This window comes from Diaphorina citri, unplaced genomic scaffold (assembly GCF_000475195.1).
Source record: "Diaphorina citri unplaced genomic scaffold, Diaci psyllid genome assembly version 1.1 scaffold1119, whole genome shotgun sequence".
Lineage (NCBI taxonomy): Eukaryota > Metazoa > Arthropoda > Insecta > Hemiptera > Psyllidae > Diaphorina > Diaphorina citri.
Window position 1 is genome coordinate 63,111 of NW_007378548.1, and position 21,541 is coordinate 84,651.

The 21,541-nt window shown below is 38.9% G+C and overlaps 2 protein-coding genes across 4 annotated transcripts in view; both read right to left on the reverse strand.

Moving 5' to 3' along the window:
• Positions 1-21,329, reverse strand: part of LOC103514298 (S-antigen protein-like) — a 35,205-nt gene extending 13,876 nt beyond the window's left edge. Inside the window, exons 1-2 of the mRNA XM_026827320.1 lie at positions 21,309-21,329; positions 20,165-20,702 (exon numbers count right to left, since the gene is read on the reverse strand). Coding sequence (XP_026683121.1) covers positions 20,165-20,702; positions 21,309-21,329 — 559 coding nt within the window. The remainder of the gene's footprint in view (positions 1-20,164; positions 20,703-21,308) is intronic.
• On the reverse strand, positions 283-18,244 carry LOC103514297. Of its 3 annotated transcripts, XM_026827319.1 has the most exons (6): positions 18,184-18,244; positions 14,767-15,074; positions 8,856-8,996; positions 5,891-6,091; positions 5,666-5,704; positions 283-474 (listed from the first exon to the last, which is right to left on the reverse strand). In XM_026827319.1, exons 3-6 carry the CDS (start codon positions 8,923-8,925, stop codon positions 398-400), a joined length of 387 nt encoding a protein of 128 aa, XP_026683120.1. In that variant the 5' UTR covers positions 8,926-8,996; positions 14,767-15,074; positions 18,184-18,244; the 3' UTR covers positions 283-397. The 3 variants fall into 3 exon arrangements, with proteins under 3 accessions (XP_026683120.1, XP_026683118.1, XP_026683119.1); XM_026827317.1 differs by lacking the exons at positions 14,767-15,074; positions 18,184-18,244 and adding an exon at positions 9,796-10,005; XM_026827318.1 differs by lacking the exons at positions 8,856-8,996; positions 14,767-15,074; positions 18,184-18,244 and adding an exon at positions 7,581-8,835.
• Positions 21,330-21,541: the final 212 nt, after the last annotated feature.

The window sequence follows — 21,541 nt, forward strand, 5'->3', positions numbered from 1 at the left end:
AAGAGGTGACTCTAGGTTGTCGCAGTCAGTCGACGGTCGTCGTCAATTGACTATGTGTGGACAGAGCCCGGAACACAGGCAGAAAATTTCCCAGTTTTATTGAAATATTCGTAGATACATAGGTAATATGTGCAATGAAAATAAATTCTAAATTCTAAGCTCACTTCATAATCATTCATAACTTCAACAAATAACAACTATGTACAAAAAAAAAAAAAAAAATGGCAAGTCGCGATGGAGACTCGAACCCCCAATCTCTCAACTACAAATCCAACTCACCTTCCTGGATATAATGGAATGTACGGTAGCCCGGCCATCTCGTACCATGAAGATGAACTTGGCAAAGGGAAATATCTCGGATAGATAGTCGGCAGATTTGAGTGTAAGCGGATCTTTATTACATAGCCGCTCTGCCGGCTCCCCGTGCCTCGCTATCACCTCCAGACAGAATGCCGCGATTGCGGCGTTGATCACCTGCGGAAAAAAGGCAAATATAAGTTAAAGAAAAGAGGTTTGATAGTGGGAACTGTAACTGCTAAGGTCTCATTGTCTCGAAATCGAAGAGAGAAGGAAGACTGGATAGGAGAAAGCCAGCCGTTCCGAGAACGAACATAATCCCATCAGGATAAAATCCGCCCCGGGCGGTATATCTGATTGAATTGTTCCATTTCTCGTACAAATGAATGTGAAGAATGAGAACATTAGTCATATGAGGTTAAAATTTAATACAACTTCAAAAATTACCCAAAGATATAAAGTAAAAAGGAACTGAAATATAAAATAATTTTAAATAATTTTTCAAGCATAGACCACGTAAATTTGGTGTTATTTTCAAGGCGACGCAAATTTTGATGTTATTTTGGACACACAATCAAGTCTCAAGCCAATGGAGTGGAAGTTAAATTTAATTAAATAATTTTATAACATATTTAAAAATTTCAACTCACTTGAAAATTTTCAGCTTCAAAGCTTTTTCTTTAAACTAAATTCTAAATTACCTTTCTTTCTTCTTTTATCTTTTCCACCCACATTCTTTTTCCCATAATCCATTCACGTCCCATGCGTGTATCATCCATATCCGTTATGATAAGGAAATATATTCACAAATAACGTTATCAAAATCATCAATCATTCTAAAAATATTGAAATTTCCTTCCCTCTTTCTTCTTTTCCTCCTCTCCTCCTTCCTTTTTAGTTCCTTCCTCTTCCTACTTTTATGATGCATAAATTTGTGTTTGTATAGGTATATCATAGGTACCATTTCTTTTCCCCAGAGCCTGAGAAAAAGAGCAGAGGTGTTAAGAGGAGAAAGAGAAGAAGACGGAAAGAGAAGAGGAGGAGGAGGAGGAAGAGGAAGAGGAGGAGGAAGAGGAGGAGGAAGAGGAGGAGGAAGAAGAGGAGGAGGAAGAAGAGGAGGAGGAGGAGGAGAAAGACGAGAAAAAGAGGAAGAGGAAAAGGAAGGAGAGAATAAGAAGACTTTAGGGGAAAAGAGGGGAGGGAGGAAGATAGAGAGAAAAGGCCTTTGAATCTCTTTTACACCAATTTTCCCATGATGCAAAGTAAAAAATCAAACTAAGAAAGAGGGAGAGAGAGAGAGAAAAGTTATTTTTATTTATTCCATTCACATTGTAACATATCATTTCACATCAAGAGATAAAAGAAGAAAATTGAAAAAGATGTAAAAATGAGGGAGGGAGGGAGAGAGAGAAAGGGAGAGAGAGAGAGAGAGCGAGAGAGAGAGAGAGAGAGAGAGAGAGAGAGAGAGAGAGAGAGAGAGAGAGAGAGAGAGACTAGAGGAGAAATTCAAGGAAGTATGAGATGAAAATAGAAGAAAAAACTAAAAAAAAAGGAAATGGAAAAAGAAAACATTCAAAACAAGACTAAGAAGAGATATGTACGAGTAGATCCTTCTCTTTCTCACTCGTTCACTAACTCTCTCTCTCTCTCTCTCTCTCTCTCTCTTTCTTCCTCTTCCTTCAATAAAAACAAATTATTTGTTTATTTTTCCCTAATTCTCCTCTCAAATTTCCTACAATCTATTCCATTCCATTCTAATTTATTCTATTATATTCCATTCTATTCTATTCTATTCTATTCTATTCCCTATTCAGAGACTACAGTGAAATCAGCAGTACTCATAGCACTTAGCTTTAATTTTCCATTAGTGGAGGAAGAAAAAGGATATCTTAATTCTATTATTATCTTTAATTAAGTGCGCCAGTGCTAAAACAATAGGTAATTCTAAACAATAGGGGAGTTCAATTTAGATAAATTTAGAGTTCCGAGCTTTTTTCAGAAAAATAACCAAACAAACACAATGGGGTTCTCAGGTTTCTTTAAATTTAGAGTGGATTTGATTGTTTTTTTTTTTTTGCAAAGGAGTACAAAAGAGGGGAGGAGGGAGAGAGAAATGGGGTAAAAAAATAAAGAGAGAGAGAGAAAGAGAAGGAGGAGGAGGAGAGAGAAGAGGAAGAGAGAGAGAGAGAGAGGGAGGAGGAGAGAGAAGAGGGAGGAGGAGAGAGAAGAGGAAGAGAGAGAGAGAGAGAGAGAAAGAGAGGGAGGAGGAGAGAGAAGAGGAAGAGAGAGAGAGAGAGAGAGAGAGAGAGCTGCCCTGTTTACACAAGAAAGCTCTTTTCGCAAAGCGATTTCATAGAGTTAACCCTTTTACATATAAATAAGTAGATAGCAGTGGAAATTGCGAACAAATATAGTAATAGTTTCTAGGTAAAATGGTACACCTCTCATTGGGGGGAAAAAATTGAAAATGAAAGTATGAATGGATGAGTTGCAATTGGGAAAATATTATTAATAAAAGGTTGATTCCTACGTAAAAAGTTGTGAAAAATCCAAATCTGAGGTCAAAACTCCGAAAAAGTAACTTTAAAAGGTTGAAAATTCAATTTTTAATATTGCCGTTCTAATGAAAAAGTTCGAAGAGTCAGATTTCACGTCAAAATGCGCAGAAACGCTTGCGCACAAACAAACGAAGCGGGAGTCATGAATCATGACATTATCGATTTACCGGTATTTTTTAAATCGATTTATCTCGGTATCTAGAAGTCGTAGAAGGAAAAGAAAAATTCCGTTGGTCCACTCAAGTAAGCGCAACTGATCTATTATCTGCCCCAGGTTTTTTTTTACCGACAAAAATGGGAGTAGGTGGTTCAAAGGTAAGGGAAGGAGGAGAGAAGATGGAAAAGGAGGAAGAAGAAGAGGAGAAAGAAAAGGGAATAAGTTTGGAAATAGGAAAAGAGGCCTGAGGAGAAAAGATAAAGAGGAGAAAAGGAGGGAGAAGGTAGACTGGTAGAGGAAGATGTAAAATAGGAGAAAATGAGATGAAGGAGAATGAGAAGGTAGAGGAAGTGGAATGAGGAAAGAGAAGAGGAGAAAAGCAGAGGAAAAAGAAGGAGAGAGGAAGAGGAGAAGGTGAGAGAGTAAGAAGACGAAGAAGGGGAGAGAAGGAGGAGAAAGTTGAAAGATATTCATATCAAAAAAGTTTTCTTCTCAACCTTAGGTTATAGGGCACCACATTTAAAATCAGACGGGTATACTAGCTACGCGGTCAAACTTTCTTGACTTGGCGGGGCGGAGCGCTACCGCGCTCCTAGCGCTCCTTAATAACAGTTTCTCCCTGCTTTGTACAAGCTACCTACATACCGAAGGCTAAGAGCAGCTTTTTTTCAAGAAATCTGACAAACTCCGTCCTAGGGCTTTTACTTCCCATAAAGGGGGAGTAGGCAGTTCAAAGGTAAGAGAAGGAGGAGATAAAAGAAGAGGGAGAAGGAGGAGGAAGAAGAAGAGAAGGAAAGAGGAAAAGAGGCCTGAGGAGAAAAGAGAAGGAAGGGAAAAGGTGGACGAAGAGGATGGTAGATTGGAGAAAAAGGAGAAGTAAGGAGAAAGAGAAGGAGGAGGAGAAGGAGGAAGAGGAGGGGAAGGAGGGAGAGGAGGAGAAGGAGGAGAAGGAGGAGGAGAAGGGGAAGGAGGAAGAGAAAGAGGAGAAGGAGGAGGAGAAGGAGGAAGAGAAAGAGGAGAAGGAGGAGGAGGAAAAGTAAGAAGAAGAAGGGGAGAAGAAGAAGGAGGAGAGAGGAGGAGAAAGTTGAAAGATATTCATATCAAAAAAGTTTTCTTCTCAACCTTACGAGGTTATAGGGCACCACATTTAAAATCAGACGGGTATACTAGCTATAACAGTTTCTCCAAGCTACCTACATACCGAAGGCTAAGAGCAGCTTTTTTTCAAGAAATCTGACAAACTCCGTCCTAGGGCTTTTACTTCCTATTTAAAGCCACTCACTATCAGGTAGACCTGACAGGTACACCTGATCAGGTAGACCTGACAGGTACACCTGATCAGGTATACCTGACACCTGATGAGCATACTCACTATCAGGTAGACCTGACAGATACAACTGATCAGGTATACCTGATCAGGTATACCTGACACCTGATGAGCTCACTCACTATCAGGTAGACCTGACAGGTACAACTGATCAGGTACACCTGACACCTGATGGGCATACTCACTATCAGGTGTACCGAACGAGCACACACACTGTCAGGTGTACCTGTCGTCAGGTCTAAGTGAGTGGCTGGTCTAAGCATACCTGCTCTGATGGGCCAGGTGCCCTACTCTGATTTGATTAACATCACTGAGGTCATTAAAACTTTGACTGTTCTCTTTTTTTTATGATTTTTACTTTCAACTTTTTACTTTTTTTTCCATTCTTTTATTTTCGCTTTTTTCGTTCTTTTATTTTTCACTTCCCACCACACCACAAAGTTCTAATTTCGTTTCTGTTAATTCTGGAATCTCGCAACTTTCGCCGCTTTTTTATTTTTGTCTGAAAGTTCAGTTGTTTTTTTTTTATACTTTTCCCTTCTTCTTTTCTTCCTCTAAGCATACTCGTAAGATAATGTCAGTCATTCTATCTTCTTCATTCCCTTTTTATACCTTTCACTTTTTCGTTTTTGAACACTCCTTTCGTTTCCTCTCCACTTCCCTCCCTTTTCTTTGATTTTTCCACCATATCAACCTCCCTACCTTTTTCTTACTGTTCCCATTTTCGTTTTAGGATTACTCTCTGCATTCAAGTGAATATCTACCAAGTTGATGCGAGGGACCCGGTACAAGGCCAGAAGTTTGAACTTGGAAGATGGAGCAGGGGTTCCCTAGTGTGGTGTTTTCTGGAGATGTTTCTTTTTTTTTATGATAATATCAATAAAATGATGAAGCACCACCGCGAAAAAAAATATATACCAAGTTTCAATACGACAAATTTGAATTTGGTATGTTTGTCTGTTAATTTGTAAATTGTTTGTCTGTTTGTTAAATGTTCTTTGGTTTGTTTGTCTGTTACTTAACTGTTTTATTTGTTTGTTTGTTGATTGTTTGTATGTTTGGCCATAACTACCAAAGGTAATCCCCCCACATCCCTAATAAAAGAGGTTTGACAGAGGAAACTGTAACTGCTAAGGTCTCATCGTCCCAAAATCAAAGAGAGAAGGAAGGCAGGATAGAAAAAAGGAAGCTGTTTCGAGAAAACCCATATCCCTTCCGGATAAAGCCGCCCCGGGCGGGAATCGAACCCGCGGCCTAGCGCTTATAAGGCAGACGTGCTGTCAATCAAGCTAACTAGGCTGGCTAATAACATAGAAAAAGTCATACCTGAGCGTTGACTCCCGCCTCCTCCAATCTTAGCGACTCCTTCTGGGATCGGAACATCCCTAAAGTTTCCTTTCGCAAACTTCTTTACTTTTTGATTTACTTCTTTCCTTTCTCTCTCTCTCTCTCTGTTTGTTCCTCTTTTCCCCTTCTCTCTCTCTCTCTTTCTCTCTCTCTCTCTCTCTTTCTCTCTCTCTCTCTCTCTCTCTCTCTCTCTTTCAACGACTCCTTCTGGGATCGGATCCAGTGTTGCCGCATCTGCAATATCCGCGGTATAATCCGCGTCTCCTGACCGCACCGCACGTCCGGATGCGCGTCCAACATGGCGCGCATTAGCGTCGTACCGGACCGGGGCACGCCGCCTATGAATATGAGCGGCATGAAGCGATCGTAGCGATACACGTGGGCGTCCTTGGAAACTATGTAGGTCTGCAAGGAGAACACACACAATTGTCAGTAACATTAATGTTAATAACATTAAAAGTGTCACTATTCACTCATTTGTCAATAAATTTAGTAAAAAAAACGAATTTTAATAGTATTAACCATTAATGGTTGTCACAAATGTCGTTCGACGATTGATAAACTACGCTAAATTTTATCACTTGACTTGGACGCGAACCACCAACCTCCAGATAGTTCAAATCCGCAGTCCTCAGTGCTATAAACTACACCAGTACAACACCAAATTTGTACCTACACAACGTTTGTATGCTGGAATTTTAGTTATGAATCTTCCTTGTTCCTAGCCTTTCGCTATTTAAATAGGGTCGGTGTTCCTTGTCAGTCCCTTCCAAGTAGGGTTGGGACATCGACATCGATGTTTTTCTTTCGATGGAAACATCGAACATCGATGTTTTATTTTTCGATGTCTGTGGTTCCTCATGAAGTGGGATTTTTTTCCTCTCTCTCTCTCTCCTTCCCCCCTCTCTTTCTCCTTTCATTTTTTTTTACCTTGTGCTTTTCTTTTTAATTTTTCTCCTTCATACTTTTTTAATAAAAAAATAAGAAAACAAGATAGATATGAAAAAACTTACTTTGAAAACAAAGAATTCAACTTCCTGTAAAAGAAGAGAGAGAGAGAGAGAGAGAGAGAGAGAGAGAGAGAATTTCCAATCTTGTTGATTTTAAAGTTGGGTACAATTTTAATAAAATGAAAGAAGAAAGAATGCTAGAGGAAAAATAGAAAGAGAGAGAGAGAGAGAGAGAGAGAGAGAGAGAGAGAGAGAGAGAGAGAGAGAGAGAGAGAGAGGGGGGGAGAGGAAGGAGAGAGGTAGGAAGGAAGAGAACGGAATTTTTGAAATTTAATATTTTCATCAACTTTTTTTTTACAATTTATATAAGGTTTTATGTTAAACCTGCTTAGGCCAGGGGCTTTTCCTGGTATTAATATTAAGTATAGCTCAATTCTCGAATAATGACAATACTGGATAGGAGAGAGCCAACCGTTCTGAGAACGAACCGTATCTATTTAGCATAAAGTCCGCATCGGGCGGGAATCAAACTCGCAACTTGGCGCTAACAAGGCAGACACTCTACCCTCCACTAGCCTGGCAGGTGGTAGAGAACGCCAGAGATACGTTAATCTCGTCTAGTGGTTATTATTACAAAGAAAGACCAGATCAAAATGCAAACTAAAATTGTATGTGCATTATTTAATAATCCATCAAATATCCGAGACCTTGTTCAGACTGCTGGGATAAAGGGACTTTTTTTTTAGAGATTTCAGTCCTATTCGGGCAGGATAAACAAGGTATATTCTATTCTATTCAAACAAACAGTTGAATAATAAAACAAACAGTTGAAAACAGCGTAGTGGTCAAGACGCTCGCCTGGTAATCAGGAGGGCGTGGGTTCGATCCCAGCCGAGGTATGGAATTTTATCCTCATAAGGAATATACATAGGACTAATACTTACATCTTTGGGTAACATAATAGAACCAGTCCGGTCGGAACAAGTGTGCAGCTTGTACATAAGGAATATACATAGGACTAATACTTACATCTTTGGGTAACATAATAGAACCAGTCCGGTCGGAACAAGTGTGCAGCTTGTACATAAGGAATATACATAGGACTAATACTTACATCTTTGGGTAACATAATAGAACCAGTCCGGTCGGAACAAGTGTGCAGCTTGTACATAAGGAATATACATAGGACTAATACTTACATCTTTGGGTAACATAATAGAACCAGTCCGGTCGGAACAAGTGTGCAGCTTGTACATAAGGAATATACATAGGACTAATACTTACATCTTTGGGTAACATAATAGAACCAGTCCGGTCGGAACAAGTGTGCAGCTTGTACATAAGGAATATACATAGGACTAATACTTACATCTTTGGGTAACATAATAGAACCAGTCCGGTCGGAACAAGTGTGCAGCTTGTACATAAGGAATATACATAGGACTAATACTTACATCTTTGGGTAACATAATAGAACCAGTCCGGTCGGAACAAGTGTGCAGCTTGTACATAAGGAATATACATAGGACTAATACTTACATCTTTGGGTAACATAATAGAACCAGTCCGGTCGGAACAAGTGTGCAGCTTGTACATAAGGAATATACATAGGACTAATACTTACATCTTTGGGTAACATAATAGAACCAGTCCGGTCGGAACAAGTGTGCAGCTTGTACATAAGGAATATACATAGGACTAATACTTACATCTTTGGGTAACATAATAGAACCAGTCCGGTCGGAACAAGTGTGCAGCTTGTACATAAGGAATATACATAGGACTAATACTTACATCTTTGGGTAACATAATAGAACCAGTCCGGTCGGAACAAGTGTGCAGCTTGTACATAAGGAATATACATAGGACTAATACTTACATCTTTGGGTAACATAATAGAACCAGTCCGGTCGGAACAAGTGTGCAGCTTGTACATAAGGAATATACATAGGACTAATACTTACATCTTTGGGTAACATAATAGAACCAGTCCGGTCGGAACAAGTGTGCAGCTTGTACATAAGGAATATACATAGGACTAATACTTACATCTTTGGGTAACATAATAGAACCAGTCCGGTCGGAACAAGTGTGCAGCTTGTACATAAGGAATATACATAGGACTAATACTTACATCTTTGGGTAACATAATAGAACCAGTCCGGTCGGAACAAGTGTGCAGCTTGTACATAAGGAATATACATAGGACTAATACTTACATCTTTGGGTAACATAATAGAACCAGTCCGGTCGGAACAAGTGTGCAGCTTGTACATAAGGAATATACATAAGACTAATATCACAGTCAGGAAAACAGTTCGTCTCGTACCACGGTTCATTCTGCCAATGTCGTTGCTGACCTGTGAAACACATAAGAAACAGAGAAATTATAATTTGCTAAAACTTTCAATAACTATTAAGAATATTAACACTTGATTTTAAGTTTTACAATTCAATAATAGTTAAGTAGAGAAACATCAAGATTAGAAGAAGTAAAAGAGACACAAGTTGGATTTTTTTTAAAGAGGTTTGATAGAGGGTACTGTAACTGCTTCTCTTTCCGCTTTCGTTTCGAAACTTTAGCAGTCATAATAATAGAGCTGTAAGGGTTAGGTGGTAGAGAACGCTTCCGGCGTTAACCTCGCCTAGTGGTACACCTTTCACTCAACAGTCTGTTAATTATCATCACTCGATAACTCAAGAACGGGTGAAACGGGCTTGGGGGCCAAATAGATCGAGCGATGTGGGGTGTTCATTAGTCCGTCCTCCCTTTACTATTACAATAGTAATAAAAAGGTATAAGGGACGGACTATTGTATTCGCTTCGGTGTCTGTCACTATTCTATTATGTTACCCAAAGATGTAAGTATTAGTCTTATGTATATTCCTTATGTACAAGCTGCACACTTGTTCCGACCGGACTGGTTCTATTATGTTACCCAAAGATGTAAGTATTAGTCTCATGTATATTCCTTATGTACAAGCTGCACACTTGTTCCGACCGGACTGGTTCTATTATGTTACCCAAAGATGTAAGTATTAGTCCTATGTATATTCCTTATGTACAAGCTGCACACTTGTTCCGACCGGACTGGTTCTATTATGTTACCCAAAGATGTAAGTACGCTTGTTTTATTCTTACCATCATTTTATTCTTACCCTTCGAAAGCATTGTCTTAAAAATCCTATTGGATCGAAACACTTCATCTAGGTTTTCTAGAATTTGTACTTAATCGTAAAATGATTTATTATTTTAAAAAGTACAATCTTTTTGATATAATTTTTAAGAAATACCGAAAATAAAATTTTCCGCCATGAAAATGAAATTTTCTTCCCTCAAAAGATTGAAGAAACACGGAAACTGAACGTGGAAACTGGAAAATTTGACAGAACAACTGATTGGCTGGTAAAGAAAACCTCTTGACAGCCAAGCTAGTTCATTTGTAAGAAATACCGAAAATAAAATTTTCCGCTATGAAAATGAAATTTTCTTCCCTCAAAAGATTGAATAAACACGGAAACTGAACGTGGAAACTGGAAAATTTGACAGAACCAACTGATTGGCTGGTAAAGAAAACCTCTTGACAGCAAGCTAGTTTGGAGGGTCTGCCTTGTAAGCGCTAGGTCACGGGTTCGATTCCCGCCCGGGGTGAACTTTATACTAAACGGATAAGGTTCGTTCTCGGAACGGCTGGCTTTCTCCTATCCTGTCTTCCTTCTCTCTTAGGGACGCTTAAATGAATAGAGGAATGGGGAGGAAGAGGAGGGGGAGAGGGGGAGAAAAGAGAAATATGGATAGAAAGAGAGAGATGGATAAAATCATAGAAGAGAAAGAACAGAGATGGAAGGCACGTTAAAGGGAGGGAGGGAGGGAGGGAGGGAGGGAGGAAGGAAGGAATAGAGAGATAGAAAAAGATAGAGAGAGAGGGAAGGAAGGAAGCGAGAGATGGAGAGAGATAACTGGCTTTCTCCTATCCTGTCTTCCTTCTCTCTTAGGGACGCTTAGATGAATAGAGGAATGGGGAGGAAGAGGAGGGGGAGAGAGGGAGAAAAGAGAAATATGGATAGAAAAAAAGAGAGAGAGACGGATATAATAATTAGGTATAGGAGAAAGAAAAAGAAACAGATGGAAGGAGGAAGAGAGAGAGAGAGAGAGAGGAGATATTAATATAGATAGAAAGAGAGAGATGGATAAAATCATAGAAGAGAAAGAACAGAGATGGAAGGCACGTTAAAGGGAGGGAGGGAGGAAGGAAGGAAGAGAGAGATAGAAAAAGATAGAGAGAGAGAGAGAGTGAAGGAAGCGAGAGATGGAGAGAGATAGAAAAAAATAGATAGATAAGAGAGAGAGAGAGAGGGAGAGAGAAAGAGAAGGAAGGGAGAGAAAAATTATAAAAAAAGAGAGAGGGAGTCTATGTATAAACGTTCATAAATTTTTAATTATTATTATCACCCTCTTCCATACTACTCTGATAGGAGGAGCTGTAAATGCTAAAGTCCCGAAATTAAAGAGAGAAGGACAGGATAGGAGAAAGCCAACCGTTCCGAGAACGAACCTTATCTGTAGGATAAAGTTCGCCCTCGGGTGGGAATTGATCGCGCGATCTCAAAGCAAATAACAGCATGCATAGGTAAATATCAATACTGCAGGTTGTGGTTTGTGATGGTTGGTTATACACAAGTCTAGTCCGGCTTTAAACAAGTCTATGATTGAAAAAGAGTTGAAAAACGAAAAAAAATCCAATAATTACCTACTGATTTTTAAGAATCATTTTTTACTTTCTATTTTCTTTTATTGTTTCTTCTATTTTTCGAGCCTAGCCTAGCCTAACCCTGTGTATAACCACAACCTCAATACATAGTCAGTTTGACCTCTGGTTGTGAAGAGGTTTAATTTAAAAACCACATGCCTGAGATTAAAAAAAAGGCTTATGTGTGAACTCAGAGCTTTTTTTCTGCTTGAAAAAAACCTTCCTCCATTTTCTCTTCCCACTTCTTCTCTTCATTCTGTTCCTTCTCCTTCTTCTCCTTAAGGTCTTCTCTTTCACCTCCTTCTCCTTAAGGTCTTCTCTTTCACCTCCTCCTCCTTTTTCTTCTCCTTAAGGTCTTCTCTTTCACCTCCTTCTCCCTATACTTTATCATCTTCATTATCCTCCTCTCCTATTCTTTCTCCCGACTTTCTTCTTCTTCCTTCCTTGACCTCATCAGGTATTTCTTCTCTTTCCACCTCTTCCTTTTTCTTCTCCTCCTCCTCCATTCTCTTCTTCTTTTTTCTCCACCCCTTCCTTATTCTCCTTCTCTTCCTTCTTCTCCTTCTCCTCCTCTTCCTCCTTCTCCTCCTCTTCTCTTTCACTTCTTCCTCCTCCTTATTTTTTCCCTCCCTTTATCTCATCTTCTTCTCCTTCTAATCCCTTCCCTCTCCTCTTCTTCCTCATCATCTTTTCTCTCTTCCTTCTTCTATTACTCCTCCTCTTTCTCTATTTTCTTTTTTCTCCACCCCCCTTCTTCTCTATATCACAGGAACAGGACATCCTGTTTTTATAATCCAGAAGGCTATTTTTTTCATCATAACGGATTAGGGTAGCAGGACTAGAGGAGGGAGGGAGGTTACTCCATAAAGTATTAGGGTAGCAGGCAGGACAGAGGGAGGTAGAGGTTCATAAGAAGCCTTTTACATTCCATATGGCTTATTTTTTTGCTTCCCACTCTCCCATAATGCTTTCCATCCCATATTCCTGATTGGATTAAGAAGAAAAATCGGAAAAACTAAAACACACGTTTAGAAAATTCCCTATGGATTAGATTAACAAACTATATTGAGAAAAAAATGGAGAAAAAAAACTAAAAAAGTATGTTAAAAACTAATCATAATAATTACGCTATTAGAACAACACTTTGATTCCGTGGATGTCGGGGGAAAAGGAACATTTTTTTGATGAAATTGATGGAAAATGTGTAAACTCATCACTACATAGGTTAGGTACATAGGTATACATCACACATCTCATCTCTCATCACAATATAGGTATAGGTTTAGGTTATTCATACGTAAATTGTTGTCAGTGTCGAAGCTAATAGTGTCTTTCTAGAAGGGGGAATTTGAGAGAGATTCACGATTTTTCGAGTTTTCCTAGAGGATCTTCTTAACTGAAAAGAGTATTAAATTATGATAGATTGAGTAAAAATTCAAAAAAGCTTCATAGGAAGAGGTATTGTAATTGTAAATGCAGTTTCTTTGTGTCATTATATCACAACTTTGGTGCTCACTGCAACATTGTAGGATTTTTTCCAATATCTCAATAATGCTAACATCCAATGTTTACCTACCATGCTGGCACCGGTCGCTATGCGCATTTATATGTCATAGCTACTCATTTGAAAGAGTGAGAGAGAGAAAGAGAAGGAAGGGAGAGAAAAATTATAAAAAAAAGAGAGAGGGCGTCTATGTATAAACGTTCATAAATTTTTAATTATTAATATTATCACCCTCTTCCATACTACTCTGATAGAGAGAAACTGTAAATGCTAAAGTCCCGAAATCAAAGAGAGAAGGACAGGATAGGAGAAAGCCAACCGTTCCGAGAACGAACCTTATCTGTAGGATAAAGTTCGCCTTCGGGCGGGAATTGATCGCGCGATCTCAAAGCAAATAACAGCATGCATAGGTAAATATCAAAACTGCAGGTTGTGGTTTGTGATGGTTGGTTATACACAGGTCTAGTCCGGCTTTAAACAAGTCTATGATTGAAAAAGAGTTGAAAAACGAAAAAAATCCAATACCTAATTACCTACTGATTTTTAAGAATAATTTTTTTACCTTCTATTTTCCTTTATTGTTTCTTCTATTTTTCGAGCCTAGCCTAGCCTAACCCTGTGTATAACCACAACCTCAATCCATAGTCAGTTTGACATCTGGTTGTGAAGAGGTTTAATTTAAAAACCACATGCCTGAGATTAAAAAAAAGGCTTATGTGTGAACTCAGAGCTTTTTTTCTGCTTGAAAAAATCTTCCTCCCTTTTCTCTTCCCTCTTCTTCTCTTCATTCTGTTCCTTCTTCTTCTCCTCCTTACGGTCTTCTCTTTCACCTCCTTCTCCCTATACTTTATCATCTTCATTATCCTCCTCTCCTAATATTCTTTCTCCCGACTTTCTTCTTCTTCCTTCCTTGACCTCATCAGGTATTTCTTCTCTTTCCACCTCTTCCTTTTTTCTCTTCGTCTCCTCCTCTCCTTTGCCTATTATCTTTTTCTCCCACTCCATCTCTTCCTTTTTCTTCTTTCTTCTCCTCTATTCTCTTCTTCTTTTTTCTCCACCCTTTCCTCCTTCTCCTCTTCTATTTCACTTCTTCCTCCTCCTTATTTTTTCCCTCCCTTTATCTCATCTTCTTCTCCTTCTAATTCCCTCCCTCTTCTCTTCTTCATCATCTTTTCTCTCTTCCTTCTTCTATTACTTCTCCTCTTTCTCTATTTTCTTCTTTCTCCACCCCCCTTCTTCTCTATATCACAGGAACAGGACATCCTGTTTTTATAATCCAGAAGGCTATTTTTTTCATCATAACGGATTAGGGTGGCAGGACTAGAGGAGGGAGGGAGGGAGGTTACTCTATAAAATATTAGGGTAGCAGGCAGGACAGAGGGAAGTAGAGGTTCATAAGAAGCCTTTTACATTCCATATGGCTTATTTTTTTGCTTCCCACTCTCCCATAATGCTTTCCATCCCATATTCCTTTTGCAAAGCACGTTCAGTAGGATAGGAAAGATGCCTTTCATATGGCAGGAGCGTATCAGATATAGGATCATAATGACAATCTTGTCTGTGTGACCAAATGACCATCAAGTGACCAATGATCTGCCTCTTAGAGCTTTTTGTTTTTTAAAAGTGCGGCCGGTTGCGGCCACAAGGGAAAGCCACAACCGACAAAAAATAATCCTTCCTAAACATTAGGAAAATGTTGCCTCGGAGAGGCGTTTCCTTTTCCTTTTTTTTTCCAAGCGGTTCTCGATGTCAAGAAATCGACCTTGGGAAAGTCCTTATAAACACCCTGAAAAAAATATATACTTACATACATAGATCCATCTATTGGTGGATAAATAATAATAAAGGAAGGACGGACTAATAATCATTACTTACACTTTCCAGAGACTTTAATTTGAATTTGACCATGGCGATTTTGAGGTGAGGGACGGAACTCTAGGTTTGCTTTGTGCCGGAGCCCTGTTTATATACCGGCCACTAAAGGGTTGTCTCTTGCCGGAACACTCGCGGGTTAATCACAAATCACTCACACTATTCTTGTTAAGGGTTAACAGTCCATTAACTAAGGGTTCATTAACTAAGGATTCATTAACTAAGGGTTTACTAACCACGGTTTCTTTATACTGTTTGGCTGTTATTTATTTATTTAGGTGTAGTAACATGGCGCGAAAAACTGTGTCCCTCTAAATCAAAAATTTTGGACAGATTGGGGTGGTAATAATAATAATGGGGTAATACACTGGGCAGAAACCGACACTGAGAGAATAAATAGAAAGACAAGAACAACAACAACTATGACAAAGAACAAAACTTACTTCGTTTCATCAACTAGGTACCTATAACAAAACTATACATATGACTCAACCATGTTTCAATTAGCCAATAGGTAACACAACTTGATAAGAAACTAAAATAACTTATCAGCTCTGAATAGCTATACAGAAAGACAAGAACGACAACAACTATGACAAAGAACAAAACTTACTTCGTTTCATCAACTAGGTACCTATAACAAAACTACTATATGACTCAACCATGTTTCAATTAGCCAATAGGTAACACAACTTGATAAGAAACTAAAATAACTTATCAGCTCTGAATAGCTATACAATAAAACTATACCAATGCCTCACTACAGCTGATTATGAGAGAGAGAGAGAGAGAGAGAGAGAGAGAGAGAGAGAGAGAGAGAGAGAGAGAGAGAGAGAGAGAGAGAGAGGACGGAAGAGTAACTTCAAATTCAAAATCTCTTCGCCAAATACGTCTACCAGAAGAGTGCTTCACAAAATTTACAGCGAAGAAAAATAAGCTTTCAGAAATTCAGTGCCTACTGTCCGTTAAGTGCGTCATTACGTGTCGTGCCAAAAGAGAGGGCTAGCACCGGCACTATTCGAAATGTAGGAGAAAAATCATTTCCCAATGTCTACATAATACATACATAGTTACATAGTATACTATTATGTAGTAAATAATCTTATGTATAGTAATAATATGTACTATGTACATATATCATAGTCTCGAGATAACACTACGTGCTTTCTCAATGGATGATTGTTTATTATGAAACTATGTATGTATATGAATAGTAAATGATTTAATGTAACTGCATTTATTACCTAATCACTATCATTGTACTCTGTATTCCATAATTAATTTATTAATTATCTAATTTTATTTATTACCTGTTGATCATAATATGGGACTGTCTAATTTACCGACCTGAGGAAATCACTCCTCCTGGGCTTACGGTGAAGAAATTTTTACCGGCCAAACCGGTTTTGGATAGCTCTTGGTAAGTATAACAATCCTGTGAAAACCGTTTGTCTTTACCCCAAACCGTTTTCCGCAAAACTCCGGAAAACCCTTTTGAAAAATGGAAAATCTCAATTTCCTCATAAAATATTCATGATTCATATTGGGAGACTAGCTGAATTCCGTCGCTTCGCTCCGGAATCCCGCTAGTTCACCCCGAGGCATGGCCAAACTTGTGGAAAAGGCATGGCCGAACACTGTATACAAGGTGAGACATCACGTGGTGTGAATGAAGAATAATGTGGCCATATATAAAAACAAAGAAGAGAGAAAAGGAAACAAAAGATGATATATTAGGTTCTAAAGTACGCGACAGAAATGGTACCTATACTGGAAGAAAAAGAAGGAAGAAGAAGAAAGAAAACAAAAAGATGAAGCAGAAGAACAAGAACAAGGAGGAGAAAGAAAACAAGAAGAAGAAAAGAGGCGGAAGAAGGAGAAGATGATGAAGAAAAACAAGGAATATGAGAAAAACAAGACGAAGAAGAAACTACAGGGAAAACGGACTATCTTGAAAGTTTTCATGGAGAGGAAAGAAAAGTTCGCAAAGAAGTTTGAAGACTGAGAGTGAGAAGGTACGAAGATGGAAATTCAGAAGATAGAGAAAGTTCGAGTACGTAAGAAGAGAAAAAGCAATAACATTGAGGATAAAGAGATTAAAAAAAGCAATTAAAATTTGGAAAAAAAAGTGAAAACACACAAGAAGGAAAATAGGATATGTACTTGGAAAGGGGTCAGAGTAGGTTAGAATACAGAAGAAGATTGACATGTAGGTAAGAAACTGAGTCAAAATGAAAATGAAATGTCTGTTGACAATGAAATAATGAAAAGAATTGATGTAAACACTTCAACGCCAACTCAGCACTCAACAAAAAAAGGCAAACAACCTTTAAAACATGTAACTCTTACTAAATAACACCATAAGTAATATCTCCGATTTAGAATAGAATAGAATATACCCTGTTTATACTGCCGAAACGAAACTGCCGAGAGAGATATCTCAGATTTAGACAATTTTAAAGCCGATAAGCACCGAAAAACACAAAGAGTGAAAATTTATCATGGATGACACAAAAAGTATGCGCTTTTGTAAGGCGGCTTTCACACTGAGGTAACACGTCGCAAGTAGTCGTAAGATGCTACTGCTTACGTCCTGAATCTTGTTCAAAAAAACATGAACTTTCACATTGGAGTAACAACTAACAACATGTGACATTGAAGATGCATGCTACGTAGCATCTTGCAACTTGCTATACTTGCGACGTGTTACCTCAGTGTGAAAGCCGCCTAATACAATTTCAATACAATTCAACTGATTTTATTTCCAACTTTCTCCAGGACGTCACGGGGTAGGTCACACATAGAACACGCGAGTTAACACGGCAACTCTATTGGACACGTATATGGATTTAGTTGAAACATATGAAACCCAATTTACGCCTGTTTTTCACACAAAAACCATTGACATTGTAACAAGATTACCATGAAACTATTAAACACGTATGCAACTAACAGTTTAGGAGATAAACAATCAGTTTAAGAGTTAAAAAAACAGTTTAGGAGTTAATAAAAGTAGAAAAAGGAAAGAAAAAAATCAGAGAGATCATAAAAAAGTAGGAAGAAATCAGAGAGATTCGAAAATCAGTAGTAAAAACGTAAAGAAATTGACTATAAAATCGACCGGTTTATAAACCAAACTAGTAGGTACCTACCTATAGAAAATTTACACACGTATAGAAGATTTCCTATGGATATGGATTAAGAAGAAATATCGAAAAAAAAAGAAAAAAAAATAGAAAGTAAAAAAACCACAGACAAGTGTAGAAAATTTCCTATGGATCGGATTAAGAAGAAAAATCGGAAAAACTAAAACACACGTTTTGAAAATTCCCTATGGATTAGATTAACAAACTATATTGAGAAAAAAATGGAGAAAAAAAAAAACTAAAAAATATGTTAAAAACTAATCATAATAATTACGCTATTAGAACAACACTTTGATTCCGTGGATGTCGGGGGAAAAGGAACATTTTTTTGATGAGGGAGGGAGAGAGAAGACAAATAGAGACAAAAAATAAGACTAGGCCAAATGAGAAAAAAAAAATTACAAAGAGAGGGAGAGAATCAAGGAGGAAGGAGGGAAAGGGAAAGATAAAGAAGGGACGAGAGAAAGAGATTACATACATAGGTAGTTGAAAATACTCGTAATAATAGTCATAATTATCTGATATTTTTTTTTTTTTACTTTTTACCCGAATAAAAACCTCGCCAATTAAACTCATACTTTCTCCCTCCCTCCTATTCTTTCCCGCCATTCCTCTCTCCTTTCCATCTTTATCTCCTCCTCCTCCTCCTCCTCCTCCTCCTCCTCTCCCCCCTCCTCTTCCATATAATAGGTACAGTGGAACCTCGATAAGAAATAATTCAAGGGAAAAGACCAAACTTATTTCTTATCGAGGTTTATTTACTATTTGTATGTTCAAAAAAATGGTTTTACTCATATAGCAAAATTTCGTTTTCAGCCCTCTAAAGAAAATTTCACGACTCGATCTCCAATCGCCGCGTTTTCATTTCCTAGCAAGGAAACAAATGCAACATCAGACTCGTGTGTGAAAACAATGAACAATTATTACACAAATACTATGGATTAGTGGTTTGGGGGGAACACACATTATTTTATTGAGGATTTACAAGAACACGTCGTTAAAATAAAACCCAATAAATAAAACTAAAAGCCTCATTCATATGCTCAATAGTTCCTATAAATCCAATATAGGTACCTACATAAAACTTATCTAATACACAAGTAATAGTAGGTAATATGTGGTCGTTAAATTTTATTGCTTGTTTATCTTACAGGGTGACAGGCAGCAAAAAAAAAAAAAAGTTTGATGGACGGAACTGTAGGTAACTGCTAGGGTTTTATCGTCCCGAAATCAAAAATAGGACAGGAATGGGGACACGGTTGGTCCAGTGGTAACGCGCTTGCTTGACATGCAGAAGGTCCCGGGTTCGAATCCCACCATCGACAAAAATTTGTACTCATTTATTCAGGATAAAATCCGCCCGGGCGGGAACCGAATCCGCGGCCTAGCGCTTACAAGGCAGACATTTTACCAACCAGGCTAACTAGCTTACTATTATGCTGGCGAATCTGAGTTTTGCTGGAAATATAGTATAACCGTCTCACGTAAAACCAGTATAATACGTAAGTAGCCGTATGTATAGTGTAATGGGGCAGTGGGGTACTCATTATAAGGATCATAACTGCAAACCCATTATAAAGGTTACCTACAGAGAGAAACAGGAGAGGAAGAGAGAGAGCGAGAGAGAGAGAGCGAGAGAGAGAGAGAGAGAGAGAGAGAGAGAGAGAGAGAGAGAGAGAGAGAGAGAGAAAAGAGAGAGAGAGAAAGAGAGAGAGAGAAAGAAAAGATAGGGGACTGAGAGCGAAACAAAGGTGGAAAGGGGGATAGAGGGAGGAAGAAAGAGGGAGATAGAGCGAAGGGAGGAGGAAAGAAAAAAGAGGAGAAGGGAGAGAAAAACGGAAGAAGGTGAGAATTAGGAAATAGACAGAAAGAAAAGAGAGAGAGAGGGAGAGAGAAAAAGAGAGAGAGAGAGAGAGAGAGAGAGAGAGAGAAGAGAGAGAGATAGACCAAAGGGAGGAGGGGAAGAAAAAAAGGGGAAAGAGAGAGTAAGAATACCAAGACAAGACGAGAGAAAAATGGAAGGGAAGGAGAAAGAGTAAATAGAAAGGGAGAGAAAAAGAGAGGAAAGATAAAGAAGAGGGGGAAAAAGAGAAAGCTGTATCCTATTTCCAACACCAGTAGACCCCATTATCCAACGTAATGGCCATTACGTGGCTATGAAATTACTAATGGTAAACGTGGAAGATAGGTACACATACCGTAATAATGGGGGTATCTTTCCCATTATTACAGTAGGTAGCCCCCATTATCTATTACAGTTCCTGGGCTAGTGTTGCCGGTTCCGTTTGGTGAGCTGCCAGATCCTGGGGTGGTGATGCCAGTTCCACTAGGTGTACTGCCGTTAGGGTTACCATAATTGTCGGTGTTTGGGCTGCTAGTTCCATTAGGTGCGTTTCCAGATGGAGTTGTGTTACCGGTACCACTTGGTGAGCTTCCTGGTGAAGGTGTGCTCACGTTTCCATTTGGCAGAGATGGGCAGACCTTAGAGATGTCGGCGGGGGCTGAAATGAGCACCAACCCGTTGGTGTCGCAGTAGTGTGGACCAGTTGTGCCAGGGGCTGGTGATCCGGTAGACCCTGGGGGAGATGATGCATTGCTACCTGGAGCTGGAGCTGGGTTGCCCAGACTGCTTGGCACGGTGTTGTTTTTGGTGACGGCTACCAGACATTTGGAGCCGGAAGGGGTGAAAAGACAGGTGTTCTTGTTGCAGCAGGAAGCATCGGTGGCGCCGACGGACTGGGCAATTTGCTGACAGATTGTGTCGGCCGGGCCGACGACAAATGAGAATTTTGACTTTTGGCATTTTCTTCATTGCTTTTTTTTTGCCGTAAATATGCCTCAAAGTGAAACTTTAGGACCTTTCTTGTACGATTCTTCGTCTTTTCAAAACCTTTTTAACGCTCTTTGATAATTTATCAAATTTGTGTCCAATTTTTCGACATCACAGTCTCTTTAACAGATTTTGTATTTCTTTTACTTGTCCGAATTGCAAATTTGCAATGTTCCTGCAGCATCGGGGAACAAAATCCCCAACTGCGTAAACTCCTAATTATTTGAGGATTGGGGAGGCCTTGATGAGACAAAACCTCAGCAAATATTTGCTTGAACAGATTTCATTAAGGGGGAAAAAAGACCCATAAATATCATTTTCCAAACGTGCCGGTTACGTAGATATAGATACAAAATTAGATTTTCAATAAATCATTACATATGTATTACTTGGTATTTTTTACCTACCTATGTAGATTTTTTTCAGGGTAGTTTTATGTAGGTAAGTGCACTAGAAGTAGATTGGCAAAAGCCGTGTTTCACTGATGGGCTCTGTTTCATTTTCTCTGTTTCTCTTGTGTTTCAGGCCATTACAATGACAAGAGAAAGTCATGGCGGCACATGTTTTACCTCCTGCTTGAAAGGCGCCATTATGGCTACCCTAGGTGTTATGAATTCCTTGCATAACCTCTGCAAGATGATTGTAAGTATCTACTTTACATTATGTCAGGGCCGGATTAGCTCCCCGCGGGGCCCGGGGCAGTCTGCCATTCTGCCATATGGGTAATCCGGCCCTGCATTATGTACTACCCTTAGTGTTAAGAATTCCTTGCATAACCTCTGCAAGATGGTTGTAAGTATCT